The following is a 24,926-nucleotide window of genomic DNA, read 5'->3' on the forward strand; positions in this document are numbered from 1 at the left end:
CGGACTGGGCTTTTTTAAGTTGTAATATTTTTGTGTAGGCAGCCATCTCAGGTCATTTTACCTGGTCATGTGCTTTCAGAAAGAGCCAGCACTTTAGGATGGAACTGCTTTCTGGCAGGCTGTTGTTTCTCCTAACTGAATGTCGGAGTGAGAGCTGGATTTTACTATTGAGTGCTGTTCTTAGATCTACCAGGCAGCTGTCTTGTGTTAGGAAGCTGCTATCAAGTCACATGACTGTGGGCAGCTGGGAAACAGACAATATATCTAGCCCCATGTCAGATTTCAAAATGAAATATAAAAAAAAATCTGTTTGCTCTTTCGAGAAACGGATTAAAGTGCAGAATTCTGCGGGAGCAGCACTAATAACTGATGTGTTTTGAGAAAATTATTTTTTCCCCATAACCGTATCCCTTAAAGGTTCAAAGTTAAAGAGGAACTATAGCGGAGATGAAAATGTAATATAAGCTTCATCATACTGAAATAAGCATTTACTAAATATAATCAATTAAATATGTACCGTTTCTGAAACAATTAATGTGCTCTTCACTCTCCTAATTTATTTCTCTTCATTCAGGAGTTGGGAGTCTGATTTTAAAGGACAGTTAGATCCAATATATCTTTTGAGGGGGGGCTCCTTTTGCCTAGAAGATGAATTAGAGCTCACTTTATCAATATTAGCAGAAATCCTGTCTCTCTACATGCAGAATTAGTAGTCAGTTATTTTATTAGATTTGAGTGAGCTCTAATATATCTGCTAGGAAAGGAAGCACTCCTATAAGATATATTGGATCTAACTATCAATGAAAATCTGACACCCAACTACGGCATGAAGATGAGATGAAGAGAAACAGATGGCGAGAGAGGGACAATGAAGACAAACTTGATTTCAAAATAGTACAGATTCTTTAATTGATATTCAGAAATTCAGTATGCTGAAACTTATATTACATTTTCGGGATAGTTCCCGCTGTGAAGTGACAATTCTTTTCTTTGACGTTCATGGCACTGCCACATACAGCGGGGAAAGTAAATAAAGTAAACATATATTCACATCTTAATATTTTCCATTGGACAAATCCATAGGAAATAAGTGAGTCTTTAAACAAAGGACAATGAAAACTCCTATAGTCGCCATACTAGAAGTGCTACATGAATTGATTGCTGAAAATACAGAAGGAAAGGACGACAGGGATGGAAAAAAAAATCAGTTTATTTCTCAGTGTTTCCCACTGACAATACTTTATAATGCAACACACTGGGAAAAAATGTCTTAAATTTTCGACAACTACAATATTTACATCTTGTTTTCAAGAACACGCAGACACACACAAATGTAACCATAGGTGGATTTGGTTTTTTTTTGTACTTTTGCTGGTAGGAACCCTGTAAGTTGTTTTGGAACCTGCAAAGAGCAATACCCCAAACAGCATTTTTTATTTTGCAGTGGATAGCTCATCCACGCTACCACCAACCATGTATAAATAAGTCATTTCTATTCTTAGCTTTGTAATAAAACAATATTTTACCTGAATTAAAACTTTTTTTCTCTTTAAAACTATATATATATATATATATGTATATACTATATCAGTTTTGGAGTTGGGAAAACCAGGTATTAAAAACAAAACAGAGGTTGGAAGGAAATGACACGTTAGTGTGCACATCTCTCTCCAACCTTCCGAGCAGCTTTTTTATAAAACATTTTCTAAGCACGGAATATACGAATAAATAGATCGAATTTCACAGAATAAAGCAAGACATTTAAATACAGACTAACTGTAACCAGCTGAATGTATGTACAGACCTGTATACTGCAAAGCAGCAACACAGAGAAACAAAACGAAGGCCAAATGAAGGCGTCTCTTGCATAACCAGAAGGCAAATTGAGTGTTTAGACACATACAAAATATATATTGAATCAAGTTGTAATGGGTGGAAAGGTTACAGGTTATCAATCAAGTTTGAATGGCTAAAGTGAAAAAGATGGCTAGTGCCAACAACAGAATGGAGGCAACAGCAACCAGGACAAGATAAAACCATGCTGCTTGCCTATTAGCTTATCCAAATCTAGTCAAAGTACATTTACTTCTTCCATTTACCAACCATGCACTAGAGAACAACATTTGCAGCAATAAGCCTTCATTGATGGCACCGTCCAACTAGAAGCTTGCAGGACTTAGGGGGAGTATTATAATAAGTGCTGCCTGCTGGAACCTGTAGTCCAACATTTATATCATCTCAACTGTATGATTACAGTATTTAAAGTGATAATGACATGAATGATTGAAGTTATGTCAGCACCACTTCTTAAAGAGACTACCATTATTATTATTCAAGGCAGTGGAGCGGGGTTCCTACTAGAACCTGCTGGATCACTCCTACCAACAGACACATTGCATTTGTGATAGAACGCACTCCAGAAGGAAGGCAGACTAAACATCAGGGTGATCTGATTATGATTTAATAATCACATTGTTTGCTTCTGCTACATAAAGTTTAATGATGTTAAGTATAACCACAATTAATTCATACAGAAGTCATTGCTCAGTGTTTTGACACTGTCACAAACTGCAGCAAGTTATAGGAGTGACATCACCAGTGATGTTGCCTATAACAGCCAATCAGATCTTTGCTTTTGTTTTTTCGACCGTCTAGGTGACTTGAAATCTAATTGCCTGTTGATGTCTGTCTCCAATGTTAATAAATATGTTCCAAAGTGTTATAAAATAAGAGCTCCACTTGCTGCTTGTGGAATTACAAATCAAGAAGCAGTTGGTGAATGCAGTGTGAGTCAATGCTTCTGTAGCCAACATTTAAAATAGACCTAAGAACCTACACTTACCTAGAATATCTGATACTGCCCACTTGTCTCAGCAACTTTCACTTGAAAACTTATTTCTATAAAGAAGAATGTGCTAGACAAAATGAGTTTATCAGCTTCACTATAGTGGATACACCAAGCTCACTTTACATCAAATCACCATTTATTCCTTGTATATAGTGCCCAGTTCAGGGCTAAAGATGCTTACAGGGGGGTACTGGTACAGTATAGAAGGAGATTATTCCAAAGTGTGGGCAGAAAACGTGTTGGCAGCTGTGTGCAAAAGGTGCCACTGAATATAGATGCTAGTGTGGGAGAATATTGTATTCGGATTCTAGCAGAACATTTCTATAAAGCAGTGTTTTAAATCTTACCAAGCTCCCATTTAAGATCCAACATTTGGTCAGGCATACTTAGTCTCCCCTAGCTCATAAGGTTACTGACTTATGAATAAAATAGTTTTATTTGCTATTATATGATAAATACCCAATAAAGAAAATAAGTGCTCATTTGAAAGCTCACCCTTACAGCACTGGGCTTCTAGAAGTATCTTGGAGAGTCAGTAGGTGGTGCATCCAAATTCTTACCCAACTCGCCTTTAAGATATTATTCTTGGCATCACCAGGCTAGAAGTACATACATTAGACTATTTGCATTTCAATGACGAAAACTGATGATAATATTTATCCATGTACCTTTTTTTCCCCACTAGTTTATATCTCACACGGTTTCGATTTATTTCATTCATATGTTTTCACTTCTATTCTGACTTTTAAATATTTATATGTATAAGATTCTGCCAGTATGCAATGAAAATTAGCAGCAGAGAAACTCCCTGTTAAAATCTTTGGAAAATGCCATTGTTTCAAAGGCTCCAGCCATAAGGGAGGGGAGAAAAGTTCCTTTTGCATTCTTACCGCATTCTAAGCACTGGACAAAATCTGCCCCAGGGCAGTAACCCATAGCAAGCAATCAGATGTTTGCTTTCAGTATTCAATGTGCAGCTGGCTGAAAAAAAGCTAATTACTGATTGGTTTCTATGGGTTACTCCCCAGGAGCAAACTTGCCCACTGCTTATAAATAAGCCCCACTGAGTTTTTAGGGCAATGTCAGACAGGGCTATGAGAAACTCTAGTAAATACCTCTTTTGTCTTGCCTAAATGCAGGGCAACCTAACCATGAGGAAATGCTACCTTCTGACAGATGCCTTTCTGATATTGCCCTAAATCTATAGCAGGAGAATACATATAAGGGATAGCTCTGCTGTGTATTCAGACAACTAGCTACTGCCCATGTCTCTCAAGAAAGACAAATAGAATTAAAAAAGTTAATAAATGTGTATATACTTATGCTTGATAAAGGATACAGCTCACAGGCAATCATGCTCTTATATACTGCAGGTAGGGACTTGGCTAGAGAATCAATGTGGCAGATCACAAGGTTAAGAGAAAAGCAGAAAAAAAATGGCCCATTTCCTCCCTATTTTGCCACCTCTATCATTTGCTGGGGGTTTCTGCAGCACAATATGATTCAGGCCGTATTGCTTCTGGCACATTTTACAAATGATTTGTCATTGACTTTCCTCTTGATGTACTACACATTATATACCATTTTAATAAATACTGTACATACCTAAGTATGCGCCTTTGAGGAATTTTGTCCAGCCTCAAATATCACTACGGAGCAAAATAAATTACAATAAACCCAACAGGTAAAATTATTCCTGAGCTACACTATTAAATAGCAAGAGGTCATTTTTATTTTATCTGGATAAACATCTTATCAATGTGGTGATTGCAGAGGCACTGTCCATGTACAGAATTAAGAAATATTTATGCAACTGAAAAATCCACAGAATTTCTAAATTGAAGGGTTTTTCTCCCTACCAGAAAAAGGGAAAATACACCCACAACTGTACATATTAAAAAGCACAAATGTTTACCTCAACATCACAGTTAAATTTCCTTCTGTCTACATGACTAAACTAGGATTTTATCCCGTAACCCCAATGAATCTAAAAAGAAAAATTGTGGAAAGAGGAAAAAGTGACAATAACTGACAATGGACCTGAAAAGACTAATTTATCACAAATCGTGCTATTGTGTTTATTATCTTGCTGAAACATTACCTTCCGTGCGCTAATCAATAAACCCTTCTTCCATGATTCTCACTGTATCTTATGCTTCCACTGACTTTGCTCAAAGAATGATACTTGAACTTGTAATTTTCTTGGATACCAGCATCCCCATTCAGTCTCCCGCTATTTCAGGAGTCGGGTAACATCGTATTAAAAACCCTGAACATTTGAATTTTCTATAAACCAAAAAAAAAAAAAAAAAAAAGAAAGAAAGCTGGACTATCCAATTCAACAGTTGTATCTAGGCAGATCTGAGCTGGAAAGATGAAACTTGAGAAATGGTTACATTACAAACTTCAGAAATCGGGATTTGGGACTACAAACGTTTTAATTGCACAATATTGATCAGCAATCATTCTTATATCAAAGGGAAACTATTAGCTTGCATTAGCATTATTAGGCATGAATATCTAGCTTTTTTTTTTTTTTATAAATGTGCCCTAAAGATAATTTGCAATTTTTTTGGTGCCATTACCTAGTTGATGGCCTCAAATGGGAACATCACTCAAAAAGCAACAAACCATAATAACCGTGCATCTCAAACAAAAGCCTTAGTATTTTGTGTGTGCATTTTTGTTTTTTTCGTCTGGGTAGTTACTTAAAAATATGCCACAACACACCCTAAGGGTCTGGCCACACGAGCAGATTCAGGGAGATTAGTCGCCCCAGCGACAAATTTCCTCTTCTTCGGGGTGTCAATCTCCACCGAACTGCCTTCCGCCGTTTTCCGAAGTCGCTCGAAGTTTCCTCAGGGAATCTGCTTGTGTGGCCAGACCCTAAAAGCCCAGTCTAGAAGTTCTGATATCCAGGGATGCTATGTAACTGGGTGGAGTTGTACAACACACAGATCTCTAGCTACTGCTAAATCACAAAACCCGGCACCCCAATAACTGAAGATGCAGGAAACTTAAGTTTAGCAATAGACTTAGGGTCACACATCCCTGATATATAACTATGCCCATTTCTGTACTCTATGGGTTTAGATAGGCTTTTCCTCTAAACAAAGCTAAGAACAAAGAATGGCTTTATCTTCTGGAGTCATATTTCCATGCTCATGATTGCAATGACTCTATACCTTTATAGAATGTTACTCTCCCAAGATGCCCAAGCTACTAGAAGTAGTTCAAAGTGTGTCTATATGTTTGGCCTTCTATTAGCGCCTGTTTTGCTTCCCTCCCACTGAGAATGTACTGGACTGATAAGACATTTGGGTAGTCCAAAAACGCTTCTTTAATTCCAGTGAATTGATTGCACTGTATGTGTACACACAAACAAACCAACAGCCTTTATACATAAACTGCTTGCTAGAACAAATGGGAGAGGGTCACAAGACTTTTTTTTTTTTCATAATAAAACAATTTAAATTACGGTATTTTCTGTATATATTTATATATTTATAAATATCAATCTCAATAGATATCAGACTTTAGTGCATTGTTGTAGAAAAAAATGATTTTAGTGCAGTTTCCTCAAAAGTCTTCACCACAAAAAAATGTCTTAGCGAGTTTGCAGACTTCTTACCGTATATAAAACATTTACTGCTCTAAAAAGAACGGAATCTATTTGTATAGGTGAAGTTGTGGGGTGGGGGTGAGAAAAAGACATGCTGCAGTACGAGAACATGGAAATTATTTTTTTGGCAAATAAATTAGAAAAATATGAAGATCATATTTTTGAACAGAGAAGTACAATATGTTTCTGACTTAAAGCATATGAAATGCATAGCATTATATCTTTTTCACTTTTTTTTTTTACATATAAGATAATGGTCTTATAACCGTTTTTTTGTTTTTTCTTCTTTAAACATCCACAGATAAGTAAAACAACCCCAGAAAAAATAACTTTACATTGATTGGGCTTAATTAAAAGCCCTTTTTATCCATCTGGAATTCTGTAACAGTTCAGTTCTCTCAGAGTCCTCGAAAGATGGGTGAAAGGCAGCCTCATACTTCGGCTCCGAGTTCAAGCACACCAGTTTCAATCACAGCAACATATTTGTCCTCAATCTTAATCAGCAGGATTGTTTTGTCAATGTGGGACCTATTACAAGGGTCTCTGCTGCAAGGCACCCAGCGGTGAATTACCTGTTAGATCCAAAAGGAGACAATAGAGAGAGAGAGAGAAAGAGAAGGAAAGATCAAAGAGGAAGACTAGAATTAGACATTTCCAATGTCATAAAATAGAATGGACTATATTTCATTCTTTTCTCATAAGAGATTATTGATACAATTGACAAAATTTGGCATCTGGGGTTAAAGCAGAATGATCATACACAAGAAAAAAAGGAATAGACTTAAGCAGGAATGGATTCAGATTTGAAAAATCGGGCGGTTAAAGCAATATTTGGACCAAAGGCTACTTGAGAAATTGTGGGGAGCAGGTAAAATATCAAGAGGCAAGAAAAGCTGCCCACGGCTTACATGTCGCGGTTAAATCCACCATAAGGTGCTGTCTGGCTCAACTGCAGCTATACACTCAGCCTGACTGAGATATCTACCACTAGGTGGAGCACAATGCAGGTGTCAGGGAGCAGCTATCCTTTTACCTTTCCATTGTTCTGTTGCAAGACTGCTAGGGGTAAAGAGTGGGGGGGTGGGGTGATATCACGCCAACTTGCAATGCAGCAGTAAAGAGTGACTGAAGTTTAGTAAAGCACAAATCACGTGGCTGAGGGCACCTGGGAAACTAAGAACATGTCTAGCTCCATGTCAGATTTCAAAAAATTAGATATACAGCCTGACCATGATATGCCACTTTAAAATGGCAGCCAATGGGACATTCTGACCAGTTTAGCTATAGCCTGAAATATGGCGCAAGAGCAAGTAAAACACATGCTGCAATCTATGCAAAACAACAGTTGTCATCCTACATTCTTCAGCAGGCTGTACCAAGTTCAGGGCATCTATTAGGGGGTGGGACCGGAAGACAACACGAAAGCTGCAGCATACTCATACAATAATGAGAGCTCGGATATGCAATAAAAAACCCATTTATTAAAACAACATAATATTTGCATCCAGTGGGAAGTCCATTATGGTAACTTTAACATTAATCATTTCAGGAAAAAAATTGGTCAGGTACTTTCCCCTCAGTTTCTTTAAAAAGTTCCACATGCAAGTTTAAAGTGACACAATGTCCATGCCTAGAATTTTAATGCATGGGAAGAAGAAAAAAAAAATAAAAATAAAAAAAAAATGTTCTGAAAAGCCACCATTCTTTGGGATACATTTAATGCTGCGAACTAACAGAAAAATATTTTCTCCCATGAAGATATTTATGGTAAGCAGCCAAACCTACATGGCCTTCCATGCCTTCCTGAGGGCTCCAGTCTTTCCAGCTGTTCTTGCCAGCTTTTAGCCGCACCAGCTCATCTGGCCACTGCAGCTCCTTTCGTTTGGATATATTCACACCTTCAAGCACTTGGCTTGAATCCACAATCTACAGACCAAAACACACGTTAGTCTTTGGAATAAGGATGAGTCAAATAAAAAAAAAATGGTGAAAAAGTGACACTTGCGCAATACATTACCCCTAAAGTTAATTTATATAATAAAATGCGGGTATACATATTCTTATATAAAAGCACAAATAATATTTCCTAGAGCAACACTGTTAAACACATAGAGCAACACTGTAAAACACTTCTTTACAAGTCTGGAAACCAGTTGCACACATTCCGCTTCACTGATCAGATAATGGTATAGATAGGTGCAAATTGTAATAATTTTAAAGAGATTCTGTCACTTAATGGCATGTTTTTTTATTACTGCATTACACTGTGTACATTGCAAGTATTCATTCTATCATTTTAAATGTTATGCCTGAACCAAAAATTTATTTTTTTAGTTGTAATATTGGTGTGTAGGCAGCCATCTCAGGTCATAGTGTCGGATCCTGTACTTTCAGAAAGAGTCAGCACTTCATGATGGAACTGCTCAGATAAGCTGTTGTTTCTCCTATTCAATGTAACTGAAGGAGTAGCAGTGGGACTTGGATTTTTACTATTGAGTGATGTTCTCATATCTACCACTAGGTGGGCACAGGAGCATTTTAGCAATACAGGTGTCACGGAGTGGTTATCCTGTTACCTTCCCATTGTACTGTTGATAGGCTTTTGGGGGGGAAAGGGAAGGGGGTGAGATCATACAAACTTGCAACACAGCAGTAAAGAGTGACTGAATTTTTTTAAAGCACAAGTCACATGGCTGGGGGCACCTGGGAAACTAAGACCATGTCTAGGTCCACGTCAGATTTCAAAGTATAAAAAAAAAATCTTTTTGCGCTTTTGAAAAACGGATTTCAATGCACAATTCTGCTGGAGCAGCCCTATTAACTGAGGCATATTGCTTAAAAAACAGTCCTAGTTTTTCCTTTACGAGTTTTAGCAAGTACACCACTGTCTTGCAGGCAAAAAGTAAACTGCCAAGGGAGGAATCCTCATCGGTTGAGATTTCCATAAATAGCAGGAAATCTGGTAAAGACAGGAGTCTGGTCTTCAAATCTGTCTCATATACACAAAGAAAGGGTTTGATTAAATATAAAAACAGGCTAACATTATACTTGCAAGCATCACATGAAAAGAGATTAGGCAGAACAGTGTCTGGATCGTTTCCATGTGTTTAAGTGACTATTTCTCAAAGAGAACATTAACGAAATTCGGAAGAGTCAACCTGCCTCATCAGGAGGATTCTGGGTGGTCTGATCAGACAAAAAGCATTTCTAGATGCTGGAAAGTGTAGTTTATAAATGTATTTTGCAGAGTGCTTAAAGAATTCCAACTTCCAAAAGCTAACAGGTGTGCTTTCGTTCTTAGATCCTACTCTTGGCTTTTACATGATGTACTTTCAAGAACTGTTTCCATTTGACACTTGCAATAATGCTTGATAGTTTCATGTTTAACCTTTATTAAACCTCTTATTTAAAAAAGGAAGATCACACATTTTTCTGGATCAGTTCTCTTTTTGCTCCTAAGAATATTCAATTAAAACTATAGAATACTGCTTTTTCAGGATGTACAGGATTTACCACCAAAAACAGTTGTTGTTCTTAAAGGGGTGGTTCCCCTTTCCGTTAATTATTAGTATATTATAGAATGGACACCTGTAAGCAACTTTTCAATTGGTTTTCATTATTTATTTTTTCATAGTTTTTTAATTATTTGCCTTTTTCTTCCGACTCTTTCTAGCTTTTAACTGGGGATCACTGACTCCATCTAAAAACAAATGTTTTATTGTTTATTGTTACTGTTTATTCCAGTCAATCAATGCATGGTTGCTCGGGTAATTTGGATCCTGGTTACAAGACAGGTGAAATTGCAAACTGGAGAGCTGCTGAATAAAAAAGCGAAATAACTGAGAAACCACAAATAATAAAAAATGAAAACCAAATGCAAATTGTCTCAAAATATCACAGTCTATATCATACTAAAAGTTAACTCAAAGGTGAATAACCCCCTTAAAAAGCTTCTTTAAAAAGAGTCCATAAAAAAAATATATATATATATATATAGTAAGACAACTATTCTGTCCAGCATCGGAAAATATCACAGGTAGATCTTTGCCCAAACTGGTAAGGCAAGTCAAGATTAGAATCTGGACCTATGTACTCGCCTTTTTCTTTTTGAATATTAATGAATTTTTCATGTATTATTACAGACTATGCTGTTTTGTTTGCCTTACTATGTTTTCTTGTGTCATTTGCTTTGCTTATTATTCCTGTTATTGGCTCAGAATCCTACAGAGTTTTTTTTATGCACCAGAGTAACGGTGTGTTAAGTATATTTATAATAAACAAAATAGTTGAAAAACAAGCCTGCATAATTAAAAAGGCACTCATACTCAAGAGCTGGCTCAAAAAATTTAACACAAATTTTACTAACCTTATAAAATGTAAAGTTAAAAACCTTAAAAGCCTTTGCGTTAAAGTGGACCTGTCACCTACACATAAACTGCATAATGAAAGTCCTTTCCAAATTAAATATGGAACCCCAAAATTTTTTTCATTAAAACATCCATACCTGTTATAAAGGTGTTTAAATATCTAAACTGTCAATCAAATATTACCTGCCCCGCCTCTATGCCCATGGCATAGAGGAGGGGGCAGACAATTACTTTCACTTTCCATTCAGCACTTCCTACATGTCACTGCTCTCCCCACATTCCCCCATCCCTCCTCAGGCTCTATAATTGTGTACGGCACTGCACATGGACATTAGGTCCCTCATTGGGACACGGTGCCATTTTGTGGACACGGTTATTAAGGGAAATTGTGTATCACCCCAAAATCTTGTGTATGCACCAGAATGGGGGACCTAATATCCATGTGCAGTGCCCTAAACAATTATAGAGTCTGAGGAGGGAAGGGGAATGTGAGGAGAGAAGTGACATCTAGGAAGTGCTGAATGGAAAGTGAAAGCAATTGACTGCCCCTCCTCTATGCCATGGGCATAGAGGTGGGGCAGCTAATAGTTGATTGACAGTTTAGATATTTAAACACCTTTATAACAGGTATGGATATTTTAATGAAAAATTTTTTTGGGGTTCCATACTTAATTTGAAGAGGACTTTCATTATGCAGTTTTTTATGTGTAGGTGACAGGTCCACTTTAAGTTTTAGTATGATGGAGAGAGTGCTATTCAGTGCTAATTTGCAATTGGCATTCATTTTTTATTATTTTGCGTTATTTAGCTTTTTATTCAGCAGCTTTCCAGTTTGCAAGACAGTGCTTATAGAAACTGCATTAACTTTTGTAAGATGTGGAAGCCTGAAATGTATTCATCTTAGTGTGAGTACCCATCTCTTTTACACAACACCAAATGGCTGCTGTTAAGTTGATATCTTGGAATGTTCGGGGCCTTAACGATAAGGTAAAGCGGGCATTAGTTTTCAATTATCTTAAATCTTATACCCCCCACATTCTCCTGCTTCAGGAGACCCACTTAGTTGGGAGTTGGGTCTTGGCTCTCCGGAAACCGTGGGTTGCGTATATTCATCATACTACATATTCCGCATATGCTAGGGGCACCTCGGTCCTGGTTATGAAAGGCTTCCCATTTGACCTTATGGAGGTGCGTTCGGACAGATCAGGCAGATATCAAATTTTGGCGTGTGCTATAACTGGATTTCCCATCCTCGTAGTTAACATTTACATCCCTCCCCCCTTCGCAGAAACAATACTTCATGACCTAATATCAAGCACTGCTGCAACTGCCCCCCGCCCCGGTGTGTATTATGGGTGACTTTAACAATTGTTGTAACCCTCTGTTGGATAGGCTGTCCGCTCCTACAGTGACTACCTCTAAACTTGCTGATTGGGCCCGGGCCTATAATTTGGTGGATGTATGGCGCTGGAAGTATCCAGAGCGCAGACAATTCTCCTGCTATTCTACTACCTATCAGTCATTATCTCGAATAGATCTTGCACTGGTTTCTTCAGATCTCCTCCCTAAAGTTCGAGAGGTTGGATATTTGCCACGGGGAATTTCAGATCATGCCCCTTTGCTTCTTTCGTTAGACCTCCTCTCCGACCCCGCACATAGAACTTGGCGGCTGAGCCCATACTGGTTGAAGGACTCTAGTGTGGTCGGGGAATCTGCTGATTCTGTCGCACAATATTGGAGTGTGAATTATGGTTCTGCGGATCCCTCGACTACTTGGGAGGCTTTTAAGGCGGTCTCCCGAGGTACCCTAATGGCTGCAGTGGCCAGGGCTAGAAACACCTCCAAAGAAATCCTACACCACTTAGAAATGGCAGTTACCCAAACCTGAAACGGAATATATTGCCAATCCCACGCCACAGACGCATGGGGAATTCACTGCTGCTCTTAGACACCTCAGTTTGCATAGGATAGAGCTGACTAAAAAGCAACTTCTACATGCCACCAGCACTACGTTTGCATATGGTAATAAAAATGGCAAGCCCCTAGCTTTCCTAGCCAATCCTCCTTATGGTACTTCTGCTGTCCCCAGGATACTCTCCTCAACGGGGGACGTGTTGACCTCTCCGTCTGAGATAGCCTTAGAATTCAGTAAGTTTTACTCCTCTCTTTACACCTCTACTGCGCACTACTCTAATGCTGACCTCCACGAGTATCTTAATGGGATTCCCATTCCGAATATCTCACCTCAGCAAGCAAAGTACATGGATTCCCCGATTTCCCCTCTTGAGATTGCCGAAGCCATACTATCCTTCCCATCCGGCAAATCCCCGGGCCCGGATGGCTTTGTTATAGAATGGTACCGTATTCATTTACGCGAGATAGTCCCCAAATTGCATGAAACCCTGATGTATGCCTTTGAAAATTTCTCTCTCCCTAAAACGCTCGGATGCGACAATTGTGGTCATCCCCCAGCCAGGGAAGGACCCCACACTGTGCTCCTCTTATAGGCCAATCTCGTTACTCAATATGGAAATTAAAATTCTTGCAAAAATTTTAGCTAAACGTCTTGTCAAAGTTGTCTCTACGGTGGTGGAACCTGATCAGACCGGCTTTATGCCTTCTAAAACTTTTGTAAGATGTAAGAATATAAACATGAGGAGGGTCTAGGAAAGGCCTACGTTGGTTTGCTAAAAATATTTTCCTCTAGACATTACCTGGACTCTGTAAACAACCTCTTCCTTTTTGGCTCTTGAATGGGTTGCTGGACTAGAATTGCCACAGGATTGTGTTTCAGTGAGGTTATTGCCACGTTCTGTTTCCAAAAAGCCCACTAAGGTGTGTCTTTTGCATGCAGGTATGCTCTGGCTTGAGCTGCTGGAGGAAGGAAGGCCAACCAAAACGGACTGTCCTGTGGGGTCTGTTTGGTTCACCATGGAAAGACGGGACTGAATGGATGAGGGGAGATTGCGAAGCGATATCTGGCTGGTAGAGGAGCGCCTACAAGGCACAAATCCTGTTGTGGATGTTCTTAGTGATGAGTGACGGCTGTTGTAGCAGTAAGATGATTGACTTGCTACTGATCCACGAGCTGGGGAATGTCTGACAAGGCTTGACTGCATGGAGTGGGAGCTGTGACTGGTTCCTGTAGAGAAAAACCAACAAGTTGTGGTTTGTCAAAATGGGATTTTTAACATAAAAAATTATCAATATAACCTATTGGTAACATTTAATGTACATTTTGATTCTATAGGACAAATGTGCACTTTCCAAGAGTTGGTACTTGTCTGTTTTGTGTACCTAGTGTTGATGGATGAGGCATCCCTGGAGGCTGGAGCCGTGCATTGGGCACATGTCCTGTTCCAGCTGGGACACCAACTTGTGATACACTGCTCTGAGTGTCATTTGCATTTGGTGGATTGTTGCTATTTATGGAGGTCCCGCCTCCAGTGTCAGAGTCTTCAATATTGCCACCACTATTGCATCCTGCCCCACAACCTTTCCTTAACCTGAAAAAGCAGAAATGTGTTTTTATCAGTGATCAAAACATGTGCCAAAGTTAAACTATACAAATATATTTATAAAATGTGATTTATAATTTCTAATAGAGCATGAACGTTGCACTGTGCAGTTAGCCCACAGATAACAAAGGAAACAGGAAGTTTAAGCAATGTTACCTTTCACATACAAAAAAAAAAAACTCATACTGTGAAGTATATTCCCTATTACCATTATATTAAATAACATGACCGCAAATAAGAGTGTGTGCATCTTTAATAGCCCATTATCAGCACAACTCAACACTAAGATGGGGAAGATCACAATAAAATGACCATTTATTTATTTTATCTTTTAGTTCTTCACTTACTCAATGGTTTTTAGATGTTTCTGTAGCATACCAGTTTAGAACGATGTCGGGTTGCCAGGAATAAATCCCAGATTAACCTGGCAGCAGCACCGACATCAGAACGAAAAAGTTGCATAGAGTAGGCGAATGTATACCATCCTAAAAGTTAATTTAATACTGCATTTCCCCTTTAATAGAAAAAATACAACAATGTTTGTCTAATCAGAGAAAGGGTGAGTGGAAATACATGCGCAGAGAAGACATATGCAGGGCATCAAATACCCTACTAGTGTTAATTTATCATAAATAAAACAGAGAGCCAATTTTAATTAAGTGCTTTCCAAAGTAAATTACAGAAAGCTGTAAACCTACCTTATGAAAATCTTCCTGCTGTTCTGGGCTATTCATGTAAAAGTAGCAATATTGTGATTTATAAATTCTCACCTGTGCCATGTTGATACAATAAAGTTCTGGATATTGGCCAAACTAATTGGCCCACCAAATATCTTTTTAAGCTGATCATGGCTGTCTGAATAAGAGGTTGTCAGAGGGGAAACATAAATAGGGTATCCGATAGGTTGGTCGCATGAGGAATTGATCATATTCCGGAGAGCTTGCTTAGCATTTTGGATGCTTCCTCTTTCAGGGTTCCGATTACGAAGGAAAACCAACTCTTGTTGCTGACCAGCCCATAAGCCCCGCACACACTCCTTGTTTACCTGGGAAGCAAGAGGAGAAATGCTACGCAAATCTGACCAGAGCTATGAACAAGCAGGGAGAGACTCAGGCAAGAAGTGATGTCACACCAAGTTAATATGGCAGTTGCTATCCTAAACAAACAGAGAGCTTCTACAGCTGATTACTCAGGTATGGTAAAGCATTCTGCAGAATAAATATAGTGGTATAGCTTGTACTAGTGTGGCTAATCTATTGGCAATAAACTGTTTCCGTAGCTTTCCTTCTGCTTTAATAAGAAAGAAGTTGTCTTTTATAACAGGTGCAAGGTTAAGAATTAATGGCTTAATAATGGCTATCCTGTTTTCAAAGAATAGCCACTTATACTGCTCCCAATATCTTTGCATCACTAAAGTAATTTTATTTTCTGCTGATGGCATGGCGGCAGTAGCAGTGAGAGTACAGTGCCTAACAGTATTGACTGCAGAGACTAGTGCATGGGCAGCAAAGTATGACAATTACTGCCATGTTACTTCTTAGTATTTAAAAAGTAAATACAGTTAAATTTTTCCTCTGAACTGTACTGTATTTATTTACAGAGCACCACAAATGTACCTGTTGTTTTACAACATATAAACACAAAGGTGTAGCTATAAACAGGGCAGTAAGATTAAATAAATATTGTGACTATTGCTAGAAGCTAGCTATATATTTTTTTTTATAGCCTTAGACATGCAGACGATGATTACAGGATCACCAACAAATAGACTCACCTTAATGACTCTAAAACTTAGATAGCGTTTATTTAACATTATGATCTTGTATTCGTTAGTTCCATCATCCATCACATGGCGCAGTGCAAGAAGTGAGGGTGAGTTGGAAAGAACGGCACTCCTCCATGCTGGATCTCCCTCATGCGCAATAACAAGGTTCTGCTCATGAGACATAATGGCTTCATACAAAACTGCAGGATCATCATACTCATCTGGAGATGTAAAGTGGTCCTTAAAGAGAAAAAAGCCCAGTTTCAAGCATAATGCAATATTAAAAAAAAATAGCAAAATAGCACTACTGAAAGCATCATTTGCTTAAAGGGATCCTGTCATCGGAAAACATTTTTTTTTCAAATGCCATCAGTTAATAGTGCTACTCCAGCAGAATTCTTCACTGAAATCCATTTCTCAACAGCAAACAGATTTTTTTATATTCAATTTTGAAATCGGACATGGGGCTAGACATTTTGTCAATTTCCCAGCTGCCCCCAGTCATGTGACTTGTGCCTGCACTTTAGGAGAGAAATGCTTTCTGGCAGACTGCTGTTTTTCCTTCTCAATGTAACTGAATGTGTCTCAGTGGGACATGGGTTTTTACTATTGAGTGTTGTTCTTAGATCTACCAGGCAGCTGTTATCTTGTGTTAGGGAGCTGCTATCTGGTTACCTTCCCATTGATCTTTTGTTTGGCTGCTGGGGGGAAAAAGAGAGGGGGGTGATATCACTCCAACTTGCAGTACAGCAGTAAAGAGTGATTGAAGTTTATCAGAGCACAAGTCACATGACTTGGGGCAGCTGGGAAATTGACAATATGTCTAGCCCCATGTCAGATTTCAAAATTGAATATTAAAAAATCTGTTTGCTCTTTTGAGAAATGGATTTCAGTGCAGAATTCTGCTGGAGCAGCACTATTAACGGATTCATTTTGAAAAAAAAATGTTTTTCCCATGACAGTATCCCTTTAACTACCGGTTGTTACTTTTTAAACCAGGTTGCAAGAGTCTTGGTTACCCAGCAAAGACAGGTCTGTTAATCAGCTGCCTTGTTTTACATTGTATTAACAGTCTGTGCAGAAATATAATGAATGTGTATTGCAATGTTGCTTAGAATTAGGTTTTCTTTTCTTAGGCAAAATTATTTTTGGGGGTGACACTCCCTTTAATGCATACAGCAGAGGCACTGCGCAAATGGTAATTTTATTAGGTATACAAAATGACTACTAGCAGCAATAATACATTGTACTTTCTATCCTAAGAATGCAATAATAATTATTGACATTGTTTGTTAGTGTAGCTTAGTTCCCAACATATTTATTTAAAATATTATTATAAATTCAATGACATGACCAATGAAAAAATTATGTACTCTAGGTGTTGCTGTTGGGTTCAATGTGTAATCCCCACACTCCAAATCTAACAGATGTAAGAGAAGTCTTGCTGTTAAGATTTTCCTAATTTCATTTGCAAGAATAATTTAGCTTGAGTGCTCTATAAGTGTTTGATAAGTGAGAAAACACCTGAATGGTATAATTACCTGATGAAGTTTTAGGGACATGCGTATGCCGGGAACTACAACTTTTCTTAAAAGCTCCATATCAGCAAAAATCCACTCATCGCGGAGAGATGATATGCGGAAATCTCCTTTAAACAAGGCATGTAGACCATAAAGAAAGGACTCCAAATTGCTGTAAGATGTGTACAATAAGATGAATTAGCATTTAAAGAGCATGTAAAGGCAAAAAAAATAAAATCCCATTTTTACTTTCTTTAATGAAAAAGAAACCTATCTCCAATATAACTAATTAAAAAATGTGTACCTTTTTATAAGAAACCTGACTGTATACAGTGAAATTCTCCCTTCATTTACTTACTGCTCTACAGGGAAAAATCACATATTAACAGCATGGGGAGCCCGCACCTTACTTCCCAGTCATGCAGAACTCAAGCAGCTTTGTTTGTTTCCCTGTAGAGCAGTCAGCTACTGTGTAGAGATTTGTATTGTATTTTATTTTTGCCTTTACATCCCCTTTACTATTTCCAATTCCAGCTGCAGGGATGAAGATCATGGAGCCAGATTTAAACAGATAAACTGGGATTCTATTTGGAGGATTATTTTGCTGCAGCCACTGGTTCTGCAGAGTTGGAGAAAGTCTGTATTAAACAATACCAAAACTATAAAATCCACATTAGATTACATGACAACACAGGACCCAGTGCAGTCTGCATATTCTGATTATTAATCAGTTTTGCTGTATCGGCTTCTGGCAGATATTATTTGACTTGTGCCATTTTGATCATTTATGACGATCCCTAAACAGCCCAGACCACACTGAGCATGTGCACAGTCTTGGTCTTGCGAAGATGTAACAAAGTTACAAGATGGTGACCCCCTGTGACCAACTTTGAAAGCATAAATCATTTGTTTGATTAGGCTTGTGGTGCAGTAAGTTCATGTTTAGTATACAAAATACAGTTCAGTATTACTAGCCTTATTCTATTTTAGACTTTACTTCCCCTTTGACAAAACAGGAATCAGGTCATTCAAAGCCATTATATATCTTATTATAAAAAATAATATCTTATTATAGGCAGTCAGATCTGTGCATTTCTATAATAATTAGATACATCCTTATAAGGCAACTAGCAAGTTAATTTAAGAGTGTAGAATGATGAATTGGCCTAATCGCAAAAGGCCAAGAATTATCATATTTCCATTCATCTGCAATTGGATTTTATGTCAACCGAAAATAAACCAGCTGGAAGAATCTCATTTATCTACATGGAGGTATACCATTATAACATGATGTAATAAGCAGTGTAAAATATAATCTTTAGGCAGTTTTGCAGTCTAAAATTAAAGAAATCTAAATGCATTTTTTTTGACAGTGACACAGTAGCAAGACAAATACATCAGAAGCCAGAATAGGAAGTAAACAGCTGTTAAGACTATAAAAAAAAAAAGAGAGAGAGAGAGAATAAAGTCATTGCTACACAAACAGGACAAAAACCGCATCTACGGATTTTATGGCAACATGTTGTCACAAAGTGTTACAACTCAGCTCAAGAATGGAAAGAATCAGGCTTAGGGCACTGCTGTTTTCATTTAAGCGAGACGCTGCTGCAAAATCACCATCGTTTTAACCATTCCGTATGGATGAGTTCACACAGACAGCAGCAGGGGTGCCTTTGAATTGTATGTGACATCAACCTTCATGCACTTAAACCAATAACTGGTTTTGGCCAACCTTTAAATTAAATTGAATGTTATCTTAAATGAACAGTAACACCAAAAAATGAAAGTGTATCAAAGTAATGAAAATATAATTTACTGTTGCTCTGCACTGGTAAAACAAGTGTGTTTGCTTCCGAAGACTACTACAGTTTGTATAAATAAGCTGCTGTGTAAATATCAAGCTGCTGGAAAAAAAGGCACAGGTTACATAGCAGATAACCAACAAAACACCATTGTTTTGGACAGGGCTTATCTGTTATGTGCTATGAAACTTCTTTCCATCTTTTTTCCAGCTTGTTTATATAAACTATAGTAGTCTAGTATTTCTGAAGCAAACACACAGCTTTTGCTAGTACATGCTTACAATATATTGTATGGTAATTATTTTAAAACAGTTTCATTTTTTTGGCGTTACTGTTCCTTTAATGTTGTATGAAAATTATATTTCATTTAAAACTTTAATAATATGTTTTACTAATGAAAGTTGAGATTTAATTGTTATGGTTACAGTAGCATTACCCAAGGTAATCAGCAGAGTGGATAACCACCATTTGTCCTCTATTATTCCTAGCAAAATCTTTACTAAAAATGGCCAAACATTCAGTGGAATGCTTAGACGCAATGACAACAGTGGCGAGAAACACAAAGTATTTAAAATTGTGTATATGAACTACCTGGACATGTGATGAGAAGCTGTACCAAGTGCTCTTCTCCCCAAAATACAGAGCCCATAACAAAGTGTTACCAAAGGTGAATCCTTTTCAGCATCAAGAGGCTACCAGAAAACAAAGCAAAACAAAACATTGGTTTATTAGAATACCACGGTGGTGGGCAAGTTGCTAAAATGCAGAAGGATCTTTACTTTAAAAAAAGCAGTATAACACCTATTCAACTTAAGTTCAACAAAAAGGAAATGTGCTGAAATTACTTTTTACCTTTTTTTTTTTTAATTTCTGAGCTAAAAAATGAAATTGAAGCATGTGTGGCCCTTGTGAGGTAAATTAGATGTTAGCAAGAATACATTATGCAGGGGGAATATTTCTGCACTGGTAACCTTGTTAACTACCTTATATATACCTTAAATAACACAGTTTGTCTTATTGCGTTGAAAAAATTATAAAATACATTGATTTTTCAATATTAAAGCAAAAGGCAAAAACTATATTAAAGGAGAAGGAAAGCTACAGAGGCATTTTATTGCCAATAGATTATCTGCAATAGTGCAAGCTAGAATGCTATATTTATTCTGTTGAATGTTTTACCATACCTGAGTAAAAAGCTCTAGAAACTCTCTGTTTGTTTAGGATAGGAGCTGCAGTATTAACATGGTGTGACATCACTTCCTGCCTGAGTCTCTCCCTGCTCTGGGCTCAGATTCCAGCAGAGAAGGGAGGGGAAGAGGAGCAAACTGAGCATGCTCTTGCCCAGGGCAATGAGGTTTAAGCTGAAGGCAGGAAGTCTGATACAGAAGCCCATGTGTAAACAAAAGAAGGAAAGAAATGCAGTGTTTCTTTTGACAGGGGACTCAGAGCAGCACTATTGGTTTATTGGTATATTTAGATGGACCTTTCTGATCAGGCTTACTTAGTTTTAACCTTTCCTTCTCCTTTAAGCATAATCAGTGAACTCATGTTGAAAATGTTCTGACCACAAACTAAAGGTCTTACTAGTGCATTGCAAATTTACACGTAGTATTTATCCTTGCTTCAGACATCACAGTTATAAAATATTATATCTATAATCACCTTAATGCATATAAGTATTCGTTTTTTTGCCTACCTTCTCCCTTCTAGAGGAACAGTACTTGATCCAGTTAAGGTAGCTTGCACAGAAGCTCTCCCGGGAAATGCCAGCTAAACGAAGGTCATAGTCTTCATCAATATTAGGGTTGAAAGTTGGATCTACATCCACATAACAATGGTCAGAACACTGCCGAAGACCTTCCTGCATTGTTTCATTTGTTAACCACTCTTCCAGTTTTGCAGATGCAGTCACATAGTATATAATGCCCTAAAGACAAAATAAAAAAGAGAAAAAAAAAAATTAATCATGCAGACGTGCGATTATGAACAAATGGTCTCTCTTATTTCAATGAACCTTTATTTGTTAGCTGGTCCAAGTATTAAAAGGATTGTCCACCTTCCAACACTATTGCTGTTGTCTTTGTCAAATAGTTCACTAGAAATAAAAGACTTAAAACTGACTTTCTATTTGTGACCATTTTTATAATATTGTAGCTTAAAGTTTCATTCTTTGCCTTCTTAAAGGCCACCTGTTGGGCAAAAATATTATCCCCAGGCTCTATTAGCCTTGGTTGGGGATAATACTTTTGCCAACAGGTGCGTTTAAAGGAACAGTAACACCAAAAAAATTAAGTGTTTTAAAGTAATGAAAATATCATGTAGTGTTGCCCTTCACTGGTAAATCTGATCTGTTTGCTTCAGAAAAACTACAAAAGTTCATATAAATAAGCTGCTGTGGAGTAATGGCGTAAATTGAAAAACGGCTATATGGCACAGGATAACGAATGTATAACAGATAACACCATTAGACAGACAGAGCTTATCTGCTATCTGCTGTGTAACCTGAGCCTTTTCTACTTTGAATGGCTGCCCCCATTGCTACACAGCAGCTTATTTATATAAACAATAGTAGTGTTTCTTAAGCAAACACACCAGTTTTACCAGTACAGGGCAACACTGCATTATATTTTCATTACTTTAAAACACTTCTATTTTTTGACGTTCCTGTTCCTTTAAGTCTTTCTTAATCTCTGGGATGGGGGTCACCAACTCTGGAACCTGTTCTAAATTGATACATTAGTTAATGCATTTATTATCTTTGTCCCTGCTGAGCAGAATGCTTGTTTTATTAAAGGCAGCTGTTATAATGGATACAATAGTTGCTAATTCTCCACAAATGCTGCTGAGAAATTTTACAACTAATGTAGCAAATTGTAACAGTTCAGAACCTGCACTGGATCACTGAATTGCCAGCGATAAACACCAGAGACAAACAAACTTTCAACTTCAATTGTGGAAAACCGGTGGAAAGCAACTGAAAAAAAGTCAATATTTCTGGTGGAAACAACTGAACTGAAAAAAAGTGTTTGGAAGGTGAAAAACCCCTTTAAGAAACCTTGCCAAAAATTAAATAACTATATACAAAGTGCAGGAAAGCCTTGTTCCTATTAGAGTTTAGCGCCACTTCAGATAATGCTCAGCCCTGTACAAAGATATCCAGATATTCAAAGCGAAGAAGCAGGTAGCACATACTCTGTGTGCTCTGAGCAGAGGTAATCTTAGGGGTCGGCACAAATCATCAAGCAGAAGAGGTTGATTAATTAAAAGATGATGCTACAGGGCTGAATATTCAACTCTGATGCAAATTACACTGGTTTTGGAAATATATGATAATCTGAATTAATTACTAATCAACTTTGTACCATGAAATTCTATATATACACATTATATTGCGAGTAGGTCCCTAAGCTCAGGTAACTGACACCAACATTGAGCATGTGCTGTGAATCAGCAGGAAAGATGATAGGGAGCTACTGAGGGCATAACTGAAGGCAATCACAGAGAAAAGCCAATAAGTTTGGCTATTTTTTTTTTTTTTTTTTTAAATAGAAGCATTAGAAAGAGTTCTAACCTTAACATAATAGGTAGTGAGGATTCTGCGAAGGTCAAACACTTGAAGCATAGAGGCTGCACTGTTGTCTGTGATGCTGTAACCTTCAAGAACATACTTTGTAACCAAGACTTCCCATGCCAGCCAGCGCTGCCCAAAAGCAGCGTTGAAAGACAGCATATGTGGAATATGTCCAGGCTCGCAACAGCAAAAGCCTTCATCTTCCTCTACGCCCTCAGTGATTGCTTCAACTTCACGTTGCTGGCAGTATGTACCTAGGTTAAGAAACAAAAGTTATGAGGTTTTAAAGCATCAGTGCCTAGTTTTCCAACAGTCCATTACCCACCCATAGTCCAAGTCAACAAACACTTATTAAAGAAGCAATGGCAGTAGAAAAGCATTCAATATCGAAGTGCCTACAAATCAAGTATGAGCTAGTGAATATGAACACTACAAAATGTATGCCATAAGGTTAATTTGTCAAAGTGACTGCAAAGAAAAACAAATATAGTCTCTTGCAGTAGTCTGGTAAAAGTGCAATAGTTGACGGGTATTCCGGAATACACAAAAAACGTTACACCCAAAACAGAGAGACAGATTTCTGGGTGATAACTGCTCATAAGATGTCTTGCTGCAGTTTCCAGCACAAGCTAAAAACGAGCTTAGAAAGAAAGAATAAAATATGTAAATGAACCATTACCTCTGAACTCTAGTCCTCTTAGCTGGAAAGTTACAAGGCCATTGCCTATTTCGATAAGGTGCACCAAGGCATTGAGATAATCCGAGGCCAGAATAAAGCAATCCCCTGTATTGTAATTTCCCCAGCGGCCAAGCAATAGGTCACCACACAAACTATGCTGAAGGGAGCGTGTGAGATGCTCATAAAATATGGAATTCAAGTTGTTGTCATCTGAACCTAGACAGATTTCACCATTAATAAAAGGTAATGAGGGAACAGAAAATTCACTAAAATCAAAGTTAAAAAGCTTTGGATTTGAGTTTTCCATGGGTTTTACCCTTTATAAATGTCCATTTTTTTTTCTTTAGAGTAAAACAAACATTTTTAGAGAAAAAAAATTGATTTGTAAAAAATAAATAAATAAATAAATAAATAAATTTGAATGTTATTAAATAGGCCCCTCAGTATCAAGAACGTCAAAAATACAAGTGAATTAAAAGTGAAATACCTGGATTTCTGTCAAGCTGAGAGGCTAATCTTGTGTTCGAGTGGTCAACTCTCTTTGTACTAGAGAGAGAAATTGTAACAAATCAGACACACAACACAATTTTAAAAATGGGGTTCCTGTCCAGCAACCTGCCATATTAAACTTTGTCCAGAAGTGCCGTCTACCTCGAGTTTTGTTATAAAAATGTAAGCAGACTCAAATTTAGGCCCCCATTACATATTAGTGTACCAACCAATACTGGATTTAAAGATTTAGTGCATGAAATCATTTCTTGCTGAGTGCAAGGTTACTACAATACAGACACTTTCTTCAAAAGGTATTGCCGGTTAAAAGTTAAACAAGCTTCTAGCAACATTTTAGGTTAGTTTGGTTACAGTTTTACTGGATTATATGGATGTCATTTGAAATGATCTGTAGAAGCACAATGTATATTTCATTGCTCTGTTCAACACCAGCAATACAGGCTGCAAGGCCAAACTGAATTATAACACAAAATAACCTCTCTTATAACTCAGACTATACTCCACAAAACATGTCTATGGCGTTAACAGCAATTCAAGGAAAACGTGGATTTAAGTGTCAACACAATATTTTTTACGCTTATTTCCTGTGACATAACAGACATACAGATGGGGAGGGGGGAAAGCTTCTCTCTCTCACACTCTAGAGATATATATAGATTTTTTTTTTGGTAAGATACATGAGCAAATAGTTTTTCTATATTTAGGTGCAAGTTTCATCAGAACT

At 37.6% G+C, this 24,926-nt stretch overlaps 1 protein-coding gene across 7 annotated transcripts in view; it reads right to left on the reverse strand.

Annotated features, from left to right (window-relative positions):
- Positions 1 to 1,192: 1,192 nt before the first annotated feature.
- The window catches only part of LOC108699189 (pecanex-like protein 1), a 101,002-nt gene continuing 77,268 nt past the window's right edge, over positions 1,193 to 24,926 (reverse strand). For 6 of the 7 annotated variants that reach the window (XM_018231092.2, XM_018231094.2, XM_018231093.2 and 3 more), the window contains 12 exons: positions 24,180 to 24,238; positions 23,693 to 23,908; positions 23,014 to 23,267; positions 21,139 to 21,369; positions 20,034 to 20,134; positions 17,662 to 17,812; positions 16,130 to 16,360; positions 15,126 to 15,400; positions 14,135 to 14,343; positions 13,552 to 13,979; positions 8,256 to 8,396; positions 1,193 to 7,042 (listed from right to left, as the gene is read on the reverse strand). In XM_018231092.2, coding sequence (XP_018086581.1) covers positions 6,902 to 7,042; positions 8,256 to 8,396; positions 13,552 to 13,979; positions 14,135 to 14,343; positions 15,126 to 15,400; positions 16,130 to 16,360; positions 17,662 to 17,812; positions 20,034 to 20,134; positions 21,139 to 21,369; positions 23,014 to 23,267; positions 23,693 to 23,908; positions 24,180 to 24,238 — 2,437 coding nt within the window. In that variant the 3' untranslated portion in view covers positions 1,193 to 6,901. Of the gene's footprint in view, positions 7,043 to 7,931; positions 8,397 to 13,551; positions 13,980 to 14,134; positions 14,344 to 15,125; positions 15,401 to 16,129; positions 16,361 to 17,661; positions 17,813 to 20,033; positions 20,135 to 21,138; positions 21,370 to 23,013; positions 23,268 to 23,692; positions 23,909 to 24,179; positions 24,239 to 24,926 lie in introns of those variants that run through there. The other variant, XM_041573297.1, reaches the window with a different exon arrangement.

This window comes from Xenopus laevis, chromosome 8L, assembly GCF_017654675.1.
Source record: "Xenopus laevis strain J_2021 chromosome 8L, Xenopus_laevis_v10.1, whole genome shotgun sequence".
Classification (NCBI taxonomy): Eukaryota; Metazoa; Chordata; class Amphibia; order Anura; family Pipidae; genus Xenopus; species Xenopus laevis.